General features: G+C 38.6%; 1 protein-coding gene across 1 annotated transcript in view; it reads left to right on the plus strand.

Moving 5' to 3' along the window:
• Positions 1-4072: 4072 nt before the first annotated feature.
• lars2 (leucyl-tRNA synthetase 2, mitochondrial) overlaps positions 4073-13541 on the plus strand; it is a 48498-nt gene continuing 39029 nt past the window's right edge. Inside the window, exons 1-3 of the mRNA XM_034227801.1 lie at positions 4073-4213; positions 8659-8902; positions 10277-10408. Of these exons, the coding sequence (XP_034083692.1) occupies positions 8669-8902; positions 10277-10408 (366 nt within the window). The 5' untranslated portion in view covers positions 4073-4213; positions 8659-8668. The remainder of the gene's footprint in view (positions 4214-8658; positions 8903-10276; positions 10409-13541) is intronic.

The raw sequence follows: 13541 nt of genomic DNA on the forward strand, positions 1-13541 counted from the left end.
TCAGAAATCAGGCAAAGTGGAGTGGGAGTCTGGGGGAAGATGTAACAAATGTTTTGAACAGCTTGTCTGTTGCAGAATCTGCATTTGAGTTGGAAAAAATTGGAAGATGAGCGGGACGCTGCCAGACAGATTCTTTAAGATCTTGTTCCAGATCCGAACCTCCTCATCTCCTCTGTACCACAGTGTTTCTCTCTGGGGTCTCCATGATAACAGATAAGTGGAGGACACAAGGGGTTGACGATGTGAAACCGGCCCTAGAAATAACATCACACTTATCAGGCGCTCTGGATCAGAGTCAGAGGCGTGCAGAGGCCCATCAGCTTCTCGCCGCTCTCAGGGAGCTGAGATGGTGTGAGATTGCTTCTCTGCGGCAACTAATTGAAGTGCATGTGAATCACACACCCCGTCCACAAAGGTCACCCTGGACAGGTGAAGACAAGTCAGACCCCCCCTCTCTCTCCCCTCATCTGCTTTCTAGCTTACGCACTGCTGCTGCGGCCGCTCTGCATGGTCGTTTGTCATCTGGTTCTCTGCTAGTGAAATGCAATCGTCCTCCGAAACAGAGCGAGAGGGTTGATTACCGTGGGCTGTTTGTCGTGTGGGATCGGGGGAGGTGGATGTGGGTGGAGAAGGAGGATGATTGGTTGCTTTCAAAAGGGATTTGTTTGAAAAACAACAGTGGCTGCTTGTACCAGACTCCGCTTTAGCAGTCCGAAAATGCAAAACTTTAATGCAACCCAAAAATAAATGATTAAAAGACTTAAACTGAGGAGCCCTGCCATGTTTTTTTAATTACAGTAAAATATAAAGAAGTGGAGCACAGAGACAAAGCTGGCAGCTGGAAAGAGGATGAGACTTTAACAGAACTGTTTCCATGTTTTATTTCAGTTTGTTCTTTCTCCACAGAGATTCAGCAATTAATTGGCTTTGCTCACTCAGACGCTCCCTGAGGACATCGTGCCTCCATCTGCTCCAGTTATATGATACCTATCATTTCTGTGTATACAGCACGTTGTGAGAGGACCATTCATTTGAAAGAATATCGACCCCCAGCAGAATAAATACAGACCTCACATCATCAAATGTTTATGTTACCCTGAAAACTTTTCAACAAAAAAGGGAACATCCCTGGTTTTAAGTTAGCTAAAATAGGATTTTCTTTAAATATGACCATTTATGTTGTTGATTTAAAGTTTTATTGGTATAAAAAAAAGCCACAAGCGAACAGTAAACACACTGTTGGGATAGATTCTTCTTTCTTTTTTTATTAGGTTCAGGGGCTCGCTACAGGCCAATAATATCTTTTTATTGTTTTGATTTTTCTTTTTATATTTTATACAGACAGTAAGTGCAAGAAGATAAAGGGGTTCAAAAGGTTGTAGGTCTCTGGTTGGAATAAAACCATGAGAGTTTTTGTTGTTTCTTCTATGTGATTTTCATGTTATTTATCTCATAAAAGCATACTCGTGAAATTCATTCCTCGTATAGAAAGGGACTGGATCTGTTTTGAACATCAGGATACATGCTTTAACCCTTCTGTTGTGTTCGGGAGTCAAATCTGACCGATTTACTACTTTCATCAATCATAACGTTTTTGTTTTATATTCGATTGCATTAAGGCTTTATGATATCCTTCACAAGACATTTGAACATATACAATTGCTGATCACCACTTTCATTGAATTTTGGATGATTTAGTCAACTTTGTAACACCCATGGCATAAAGAAAAGGAATTAGTAACCTTCCGGATCAGATAAAAAACACACACACACACACACACACACACACACACACACACACACACACACACACACACACACACACACACACACACACACACACACACACACACACACACACACACACACACACACACACACAGAACAATTTGACACATTTCCCGCTCTTACAGTATGTGCCCATCAGGGCAGTTTTTCATGTTTACCAATAGTCTGATACAATATTTACATTTTGAAACGGTGTTAAATGAAATTTGGTGATGATTAATGTTTTTTGTGTTAATGTAATAGCAGTTACCGGTCAAATTTGACCACGGACACCAAAGTAAGGGGGGGAAAACGAACACAACAGGAGGGTTAAATCATAAAGTTAAACACTGCACGTTTAAAATGGTGTCTGTGCTGTCATGTGAGTGATTATCCTTCCATTGCTTTAGATCTGGTGTAAAGTTCAAACCGTCATATTGACTCTTAACATGAAAGCCCTTCAATGAAGGCTGCCTTGAAAATGTGACATTCAAGCTCACCTTTGTCTGACCTTAGTTCACCTTTTCCATCCATCATATTGGGGCTCTTATATTTTCCTAGCTTTGCGAAACAGCTTTATGCTTTTGAGCAGTGAGGATCAGTGACACAGAGCTGCAGGAAAAAATGTATTCCAAGTGTTGGATTTCAGCAGGAATTTCAATTTTGAACAAATAATAAAATACCATTCATCATGATGAGGAAGTGAGTATGAGATACATTCATCAGGGAGCCTCTTCTGTATCTGCAGACAGATCTCTGGCTGTAGTGTAGAGTTAGTGTCTCAACTGTGTCAAAAACCCATTTCCCACTCTCATTCCTCCTCTTCATCCACATCCTGTTGTGCCCTGAGCAGAGCTGCTCACTTAGCTCTGATATACGACAGCAGCCCGGAGCAGAGCTGCAGGTTTAGCTCTGTGACGTCAGACTGGGAACTCTATCTCCTGCTGATAATTTCCCAACCTCCATTTTCCCTTCACTCCTTCATGTCAGATCAAAGGTGAGCTCGTAGAGAAGGGGCTCCGATGAGTCTCCTTTCCTCCTCCTCGTCATCTCCCTCCTCAGAGCCCTTCTGCTATGTGATGAAGATGAGAGTGAGTTAAGGTGCTCTCTCATTCAGCAATCACTTAACACTAGATGTTAGCATCAAAGAAACAGGGCTCCTCTCTAAAATCATGTAAAATGAAAGTAGTGCTGTTGGCAGTAAATATGTGTCATGGATTTATTTATTTTTTTCCACATTTTTGGTAAGTATCTTCATCTAGGACTGTGATTTGAGTTTATTTAAATGCCAAAATGTTGTGAATACATGAATAAATTATGTATCCATGTAGGCCTATGTGTTTTTTTTCTTGTTCTATTTAGAATCAACTGGTTTCTTGCACTCTTTACAAGATGCTAACAAGTGTAAAAAAACGTGTTAATTAATAGGAAATCTAAAGTTATTGCTTTATTTAAATCGAATCATTAATAAAAACATGTTTTTGACTCTAAGATTCTAAAATACCCTTTTCAATTTAAAAAACAAACATTTTACAACACTAACCAACAGCAAAACAGCTGCAAAGCATCTATACCAAATTACAATTGTATAGCTTATCAGAGTAAAAGACCCATGAGTAATAATGCAATATAAACAGAACTTTGTTATATATCCAATGAAGGACACCATCAATAGAAATCTTACGAACCTGGCAACCCAAATGTTGTTCTTCTTATTTGACACAGATACATCATCAGTTAATCATTTATTTTCCTGGCAATAGTTTAAATCGATTAACTTTAAAAAAAATGTTTTAAGAATCACCATCAGGCAGAATTACAAATGAAAATGAGATTCTTGACAATGAATGCAATTTATTCTGTCAAATGTGCATGTACAGGTTATTTTAGATGTGCAAAACACTGCTCTGTATCTAGAGGCAGTACATTAACTGGAGTAATATTTTTTTTCAATGAAAAATTTGAATTAATAACAGGAGGAGATTACAGAGTTGCTAAGGTAACAAGCAGTGCCATCACTCACTTAATAACTGAGAAGAACCATTAAGATCTTGCAAGAACAGACACACGCACACACGCACACGTTCGGCATGTATGTGAAAGAAGGAGGACCTTAGTGGTCTGGTTGAAAATAAAATAAAAATAACTGAGGAGAAGTTTTAATCAAAAGTAGTCATGTCTTAAAAACTATCACATCAGAAAGGCATGTCGTATAAACAAATGTCGCTTATGGTATAAAATAATACTTTTTTTGTCGTTGTCGATGTAGACTGTGCTGATAAAGTTTATTCAAATTCAAGATGGCGGCGCCTATGGTGAAGTCGTGATCCCAGAAATAGGTCATGTATAGCTCATTTAAAACATGAATACGACATAAATAACATGGACTATTGGATGTATGTCATCACGATCATAACGCGGAATTAAAGGACCTGGAAATAAAACAGTAAGAAGCTTAAAACTGGTGTTTTTCTAAAATGTCCCTCAGTTTCATTTTCACTGTAACTGTGCAGCCTCTGACTTTAACGTTACAGAATATACATATATCTATTTAACTATATATGTAGGCTATATAACTAACAGTATACTAGGGAAACCAGTAGTAGATATACAAGAGCTAATCCAGCAGATGTACGTTTTATATTTGTAGCTAACAGAGGACCAGAAAGATACACCTATAATCTAAATCAACATGCTAGCACACATATTGGCTTTTGTATTTTTTTTAAGTTACAATTTCGTTGCATGAAGTTGTCCTCATGTTTAACTAGTAAGATCATAACCACCTTTAAAGTATGTGTTGGATGAGGATCTGCTACACAGACAAGGACATATTTGACAGACAGTCTCTCTAGTTCTTCCTCAGTTTCAGAGACTGTCTGCAGTGAGCCAGAGTTTCACTTTAGCACCATCAAAACGACAAAAAACGTTGTCCTTTAGTCCTTGTTGTTTGACAGTTGTTTCATGTTATTGAAAATAATGCTAAAATGTAAATTCAGCTAAAACAAATGTCTTATTTGGCACGCCTCTTTTCATTACTTATGTCATGATTCATGAATTGCTTTTCCATAAATAAAGATATATATATATTTTTTAAATAGCTAGATTTCAAAAGTGACTCCAAATCCATATCAGATATTATTCATACACTGGACAATTGAGACACACCTCTTTATTTTCTTTGATTTGTAATACTTTTATTATTTTATATGAATAGCTTTATGAAAAAATAAGCAGTGTTTTAATTATGTATTTTCAATAGATCCAATCTGTACCTGAAATTATTATTATACTGGACGAGGAGGACACACCTTTTGTTTATAAATGAAATACCAATATGTGACATGAATACATGAATTTATGAATATTTTATGTAAAACGGATATTCATTTATTGTTATATTTATTTATCTCTGCTGAAAATATTTGTGCAGCAAAACATTTTCATTCAAATATTCATTCAAAATTAAAGTTTGTCCAACTCGTCCCGTTTTGTAATGCTGCATTGATTTGGAATCTATCAAAAATAATTTTCCCTTTTCTGTTGAACAAAATACAACTTCTAAAAGTCAAACTTTCCCAAGTGCAACAGTGTTTAATGTGTCATATAAAACAACCATATAAGTATTTTTCTGAATAGAATATAGTATTGAATGAGCTCATTTAAGATGAAATATCTGAAGATAAGTGTAGCAACAGCCAGAAGAATAACAACTCCAACTGTCAGTATTCGTCATTATAAAGTAGAAAAGTCCGTACAACAAGTACTGTAGTGTGATACCAGGCTGTAGGCATGACCAACAGCTACAGAGGTTCAGATAAAGCTTGGCCCTCCTCTGCAGCGTGTTGCTTGCAGAAGTTTTCAGTCACTCTGAATAGGAGACACCCAAACGGTTGAGCCCAGTCACCATAGAAACATTTTCTCAGTCTTCCGCCTCAGCTCACTCACTTGCACCTTCAGAGATGTACACAACCTTGAGTGCTCGTCTCCCGGCCTGAGCCTGAGGGAGGATGGTCGGCTGCTGCGAGACTCAGGTTATACTCTGGAGAATTAAGTGAAAAACAAATTCCCACAAGCAGGTGGGTGGTGAGAGAAGAGGAGAGGAGGGGGGTGAGCACCCTTCTTTGGTGTCGCACTCATTTAGTTGAAAGAAAAGCTCAGAGCTATCCTCAGAAGATCTGTCCCCCTGGTCAGTAAATCCTTGAAGTTTCTTCTATTTGAGTGACACTAATTTAATTTCCACTTTGTTTATTTGCTGTAATCCACAATTTGTATCTGCTGGTGAAAATAATATGATTTGACTCATACCATACAGGAGTCTACATTTATTTCCACTGATATAAACAACAGATTTGTTTTCTCTTAATATCACAGAACATAGAACAACCTTTTTAATTGCTCCCCCAGCTATAGATGAACGGACCTACTTTTTATTCACCCCACTTATATCTGTATCTCTGGTGTGCTAATTATCCCCTTGTTTCACTGAGCAGCTATAAAAGTCTCGCTCTCTGAGATCCAGATATGTCACTGCTGTAAAAATATTCTCTTGGACGGGTCGGGTTAGCAACAGTCGTCTTCTGCTACCACGGAGGTGAAGAGATTTTATGTATATCCCAGGTTACCTTGGAAACTGTCAGACACATTTGGGTCAAAATGTTTTTCTCACTTCTAGTTGAGTGTTTGACCTACATTGAACCACAGGGGGGTCGAGCCTCACTGCTGTGCTCATGCAAAAGAGTGTCAAACTTTTTTGAAGTACCCACAGTCAAATTTGAGTTGTTAATTTTAGAAATGAGTAATTTTTATCCTGTTTTTGATAACCCTGTAGTTCAGCATTCAATCCTTTTTAATTACCACATGTAATTACTGTCAGATACCCAAGGCTGTTCGAGTATTTATGAGACTTAACAAAAAGCAAAGTGTTTTAAACTGTGAGCAGATTTGTGGTAGAGAAATCGGTGAATAATTGTAATTAATTTGATTAAAAATGTCATTCTCACATCTGAGCTGGCATGCACTTTAATAAGAACAGCCTGTCCAAAGCAGAGTGTAATCACATCACGCTGAATAAACCTCTTATTTCACAACACCAGGCTGTTGTTGTGTGATTGACGTTGGAACTGAGAGAGAAAATCTGCAGAGCCGAAGGTCCCGGACTCCCATGCACCGGTGATAATTTTGAAGGGGTGTCATCTTGTGGCATTTTCAGTGCTTGAGCGAATTGCACACAAAGCCATTGTGTGTGATTGATTATTGTCCGAGGGTAAAAGCATTTCTGTGGATTAGATTTTAGTGTGGTCAATATCTGGATTGTGCATGCCGACATTAGAAACTACTCTGAGCACTCACCTGAACATTCAGCATAAGTTATGTTTTTCTTTGGGTGGAAACTTGTAAATGCACGAGTAATAAAATATATTTCTGAAGCTCAAAGATTGTAGCACACCGTAAGGTCAATGTTAATTTCCATTTCAAAAGGAACTACATTTATGTGCATTCACATATATTAAAGGTCCCATGTCATGGCCATTTCTACTGATCATAATTCCATTGTTGAGGTCTACTAGAATAGATTTACGTTGTTCAATGTTCCAAAATCACATTGGTTTCTCATACAGCATCTCTGTATAGTATGTGTATTCACTCTGTCCTACACGCCTTGTTGGAGCTCCTGCTCTGTGAGCCCACTGTGCTCTGATTGGTCAGCTCGCCCACTGTGCTCTGATTGGTCAGCCACCGTTACAGCTGAACATCAGTTTTTATGTTTTACAATGGCGTTTGTTAGCAACCAGAAAATGACACCAGTAATGACAAACAGATGAGTATGTGCGTGGGGTCTGGGTGCCGTGTTGGCGGGACGTTGCGGGGCTCGCTGCTCCGCCCTTTGAGGCTCGAGTGTGATCTGGATTACCAACCCAGTCTCACAAAAAAACGTGTAATAACTACGTTGGTCCACAACGTAGGACGTAGTATTTCTACAAAAACGCCTCTGAAATTGTAAGATGCCTACGTTTTTTTTCACCATTCATTCCAATGGCTGGCGTCTATGTCACGTGATCTTCAAATTTCTCCCTGCAGAAAAAAAACATGGCCGACCGTCGTTTTATTCTCGGTGTAAAATGCCTATTTTAAGGTTAGTTTGGTCATTAAAATGCGTTTTGATGTCATTTCATGCGAGAAATATGAGTTGTTATTTAAGATTATGTGTGCAGTGGATGTACATGATCTTTAGTTTGCTAGTTATTACGAAGATTACTTCAGGAAATTACTTCAGGAGATTACTGGTGTCGTTTCCTGGTTGCTGCGTGGGGTCTGAGCTCCGCGGTAAGCTCAGGCTGAGTGAGTGTGTGTGTGTGGATTGGTCCATTTGGACTTAGTGACGTCAACCTGCCCCGGAAGAAAGAAATGGAAAAAGAGAAATCTCCAACGAGGCGTTCTGGGGCAGCATAGACAGGTATTTTCTGTGTTAGAGTTGTACTCGCTACAGGGTGTACTTTGAGGGTTTGTGACTCTGCAGACCGTTTACATTAATAAAAAGCTACATAACACACAAGGGGACGGGTAATAACCGGAAAAGCATGACATGGGACCTTTAAAAGAAAGAACAGTAGAACAAAAAAATTAGATAACCAAGGAAAAAAAGTAAAACAAATCCAAATATTATAGGAAATACTACATTTAACAAACAAAAAAACTATTGGAATCAATAGGCAGACAAATTACAAAAGCTAAAGAAATATGTATTAACTTAGAAAGAAATACAATAAATATAAGTACAGGAACACACCTCTGATCTTGAAGTCAACCCACCTCTGGATATTTCATTTATTCCCTGACAGCACCCAGCATCCACTGACCCGCTCTTTAACTGTACCTGCTCTGTTTCAGGTGAGGAAGCATGCAGGCGTCAGTGAGAAGGCTGGCTCTGGTTCCCCTGGGTGCCGCCCGGTCCGGCCTGATAAGAGGAGCTCTCCTGAGCCCCGCGGCCCGCCTCCTCCCCCCCAGCACCCGCACCCTGCTCAGTGAGACAGGAGAGTGGGAGAAGGACTACAAAACAGAGACCCGACGCAAGGTGGAAGAATGGTGGCACCCACGAATTATGGCACAGTGGAGGAAGGATGCACTGAAGGAGGTAAGAAGGCCTTCACACTTCACACTTCACACCTATTGTCTTTAACCTTGGGATTATCCAAAAAGACATCTTCGTCATGGTCTTTTAGTTGATTGGCTTTATTTTTTGAGTGTGTACACTCGATTTAGAAACCTGGTTAGGCCCTTATCCCATTAACCTGGATACTGTGGCACGTAAACGCCTTATCCTTATTTAAGATATGACACCCTATTGACTTTATTTTCACTACATTGCATGTTAAACACCATTTAATGTGGTGCATTATTATATCCTTACCTCCCAGGCCCATGTCATGAGTAAAAGACTAACTCAATGTGCAAATAATTAGGGTTGTATGCAAATGCAAACATCCTGTTTTTTGTTGTTAAATATTAGTTGACTACAAGCCTGGACATTTTAGTCTATTTTAGTCAAAGAAAAATGTAACTTATTAGAAAAAGTCAATGAAAACTGTTACCAATGTTTTAGTTAGTTTTAGTTATCATATTATATTCGACCTCAATTAAATCAAAAAGAGCTGTCCGTTGCCCAGTTCGCAGTTTTGAATTCTGTTATGGAACTTTCCTTTTGTCCTCCCATCTGTCTTCCCCTTTCAACACTGTATCTATCAATAAAGGCACTCTCTGGCCCAAAAGATATATTCAAAAAGGGATTTTTGTTTAGTTTTTAGAAATAAAGATTGCATTTTTTTTATACTGCATTTTTCATCAAAGATATTGCATGTTGAAATTGTTACACTTAGTGTTTGGGGTAATGTATTTTGTTGACAAAATGAACACCGCTGGTAGTCCCATTGAATGAGTAAATACTTAAAATGTTAAATAGCTGTATGTGTGCACAGTTTAGATAAATGAATGAAATTATTATAGTTTAGATAATGATGTCGTCTTGCATCCTTCCACATCCTTCCAGCTCTAACGTGGTCTGGCGCTTGCAGCTCCGGCTGATTATAAACCCTAATGGTCGCACCGTGCGGCAGTCTGGGACGGGCCGACAGTGATTAAGTGCATTCAAGACAGCCCTGGTTCCTAATTAATTTATTGAAAAATTCATGACTCGGGTTTCCTGTAATCACGTATAACTGGGTGTAACCAGTACTTAGTGTGTTGCCTTGGTAACTGTGTTGTGAACACAGTTGTGTGTGTTTGCTGTGACTGTAAACCATCTATAATCAGACACCGACACACACCAGAAGTCAGTCAGTGCTCTCGCTCTGTAGGAGATGAGTTATTACGCCTGTCATGACTTCGTCAGGTTAATGCAGCATATTGTACACAAGCACCCCACTGATGATGGATTAAGCATTATTGGGTTTTCTCAGAATTCAAATAAAGTTTTACGTACATTTTTTCATCCCATGTTTTGTTTCCTCAGAGTGCAGAGAAGAAGAAGTTTTATGTCCTCTCCATGTTTCCGTACCCTTCGGGGCGACTGCACATGGGCCACGTGCGAGTGTACACCATCAGCGACACCATCGGACACTTCCAGAGAATGAGAGGCCATCAGGTTAGTCTGCTTCCCAGTAAATGAGTTTCTATCATTTCCTTCTGTCCTCCCTCAAACAAGCAGGGTCAGTGCAATCTGGCATCACACTAAGAAAAGCACACGAGTTAGAGGCCTTTTGGATGGAAGACATTGCGACATGTCACAGTATGAAAAAGGACTGTTTAACAAAATGAATGATGTTGCATTTCTAATTAGCTGCTTTAGTTTCCATGGTGGATCACTGTAATGACTTACTGGGACTCTTGATTCAATCGGTCTCATCATTTTTGCGCTTTTTCTATTTTGACAAATCTTAATGTCTGCTGTGCAAAAGGCCTTTTGAGTTTACACAATTCATATATTTTACATAAAATAATTACCAAGAATCAATAACCTCCTCTCATAAGAACACAAATTAAAGGCAAGGCAAGGAAAGGCAAGTTTATTTATATAGCACTTTTCAACACAAGGCAATTCAAAGTGCTTTACAAAAAATGAAAGACATTAAGAAAATGGCATTTTTAAAATCAGTCATTAAAAAGAAAAGCTAATAAAATAAACATTAAAAGAAAAAATACATGGATAAAAGTTACAGTGCAGTTTAAGATATGAATAGTTCAATTAAAAGTAGCGACAAAAAGAAAAGTCTTCAGCCTGGATTTAAAAGTAGTCAGAGTTGCAGCGGACCTGCAGGTTTCTGGGAGTTTGTTCCAGATATTTGGAGCATAATAACTGAACGCTGCTTTACCATGTTTAGTTCTGACTCTGGGGACAGAAAGCTGACCAGTCCCTGAAGACCTGAGAGATCTGGATGGTTCATAATTTAGCAGGAGGTCAGAAATGTATTTTGGGCCTAAACCATTCAGTGCTTTATAAACCAGCAGCAGTATTTTGAAATCTATTCTTTGACACACAGGAAGCCAGTGTAAAGACTTCAGAACAGGAGTGATGTGATCCACTTTCTTAGTGTTAGTGAGGACTCGAGCAGCGGCGTTCTGAATCAGCTGCAGCTTTCTAATAGATTTTTTAGTGAGACCTGTGAAGACACCATTACAGTAGTCCAGTCTACTGAAGATAAAGGCATGGACAAGTTTTTCCAAATCCTGCTGTGACATTAGTCTTTTAATCCTAGATATATTCTTTAGGTGATAGTAGGCTGATTTAGTAACTGTTTTAATGTGACTGTTGAAACTCAGGTCAGAGTCCATGACTACACCTAGATTTCTGGCTTTATCTGTTGTTTTGAACATTGCACACTGAAGCTCAGCGCTAACTTTTATACGTTCTGCCTTGGCTCCAAAAACCATTACCTCAGTTTTATCTTTGTTTAATTGGAGAAAGTTCTGACACATCCAGTCATTGATTTGTTCAATGCACTTACTCAGTGTTTGAATTGGAGCATAGTCTCCTGGTGAAATTGTTACGTAAATTTGTGTGTCATCTGCATAGCTATGGTAACTTATTTTGTTGTTTTTCATTATCTGAGCCAGTGGTAGCATGTAGATGTTAAAGAGAAGAGGCCCCAAGATGGAGCCTTGAGGAACCCCACATGTCATATTTGTCAACTCAGATGTGTATTTACCTATAGAAACAAAGTTGTTTCTGTCCTTTAAGTAGGATTCAAACCAATTTAGAACTGTTTCCGAAAGTCCCACCCAGTTTTCCAGTCGGTCTAGTAATATGCTGTGGTCAACAGTGTCAAACGCAGCACTGAGATCTAATAATACTAACACTGAAGTTCTGCCACTGTCTGTGTTTAAGTGGATGTCATTAAAGACCTTTACAAGAGCAGTCTCAGTGCTGTGGTTTGGACGAAAGCCTGACTGGAACACATCGAAACAGTTATTTAAATGCAAGAAGTTACTCAACTGTTGAAAAACAACTTTTTCAATGATTTTACCTAGAAATGGGAGGTTTGATATGGGCCTGTAATTGTTCATTACTGAAGCATCTAGATTATTCTTTTTTAAGAGCGGTTTAATGACTGCAGTTTTCAGGGCCTGTGGAAAAATACCTGAGTGAAGAGATTTGTTTACTATATGAAGTAGATCTGAGGCCATGCAAGGCAAAACATCTTTGAAAAATCCTGTTGGAATAATATCAAGGCAGCAGGAGGAGGATTTCAGAAGTTGAATAATGTCCTCTAGGTTTTTATCATTAATCTGATGGAATTGTGTCATGATGTCTGAATTGATGTTAGGTGGACATAGGGACAATACATTTGCTGTTCCTGATGCAGAGGCACTGACTGCTTGTCTGATTTTCTGAATTTTGTCAGTGAAAAAGGAGGCAAAATCATTGCACGCCCTGGTGGATAGAAATTCAGAGGGGTTAGTTAGTCTGTCGACGGTAGCAAACAAGGCACGTGCGTTGTTTTTGTTTTTGGTAATGATGTCAGAGAAGAACGATTGTCGTGCGTTTTTCAATTCCAAATTATAAAGGCCAAGATATCAAGCAAAGGAATGTACGCATTATATTGTCTAAAAACAACTAGGACTATGGCTCTTATAATTTGTTGAGGTCTGTATTGACATTATCCGAAATCTTTCCAACAGCTTTGAAACTTAGAGAAATCCCTTATTTCAATCAAAGTAACGGCCTCTTTCATTTAATCCCCTGTTGCCTTATTTCAATAATTTACTTGTCAGTTTTTCCAAAATCTAAAGCAATTGGATGCTAAACAGAGCTTTTTCAATTTATTCATGTTTAAAGACTATCATATGAATAATGGATCATCAGATTAAATGTCCCATTCATTGACTAAGGAGACGACTAACCAATCAAAACATATGCCAGTACAAGCTCTAGCCCAGTGGTTCCCAACCTGGGGGGGCGCCAAATATCGCAGGGGGGGCACCAGGCCTCAGATGATTTGAGGCCAAATATCATATTTAGATTTTTTTTTAAAATTTTTTTACATATAATTGTAACGCAATACATGATTGTCACTAAAAGCCTTGTCTCTACATTACAATGAAATATAAAAAAATAATTGATTAATTAATTTAGTTAGTAGCTATTATAGGCATAAAAAGACAGAAATGTATAATTCTTTCTTTATAGAAATGTTTCTTCTGCGCGTTAAGTGTCCAAACCGGGCTTGTATGGATAAGCGCATTTTTAAAACAGTCATTGTCCAATGCCGGTTTCAGTT

This window comes from Gymnodraco acuticeps, unplaced genomic scaffold (genome assembly GCF_902827175.1).
Source record: "Gymnodraco acuticeps unplaced genomic scaffold, fGymAcu1.1, whole genome shotgun sequence".
NCBI classification, from domain to species: domain Eukaryota; kingdom Metazoa; phylum Chordata; class Actinopteri; order Perciformes; family Bathydraconidae; genus Gymnodraco; species Gymnodraco acuticeps.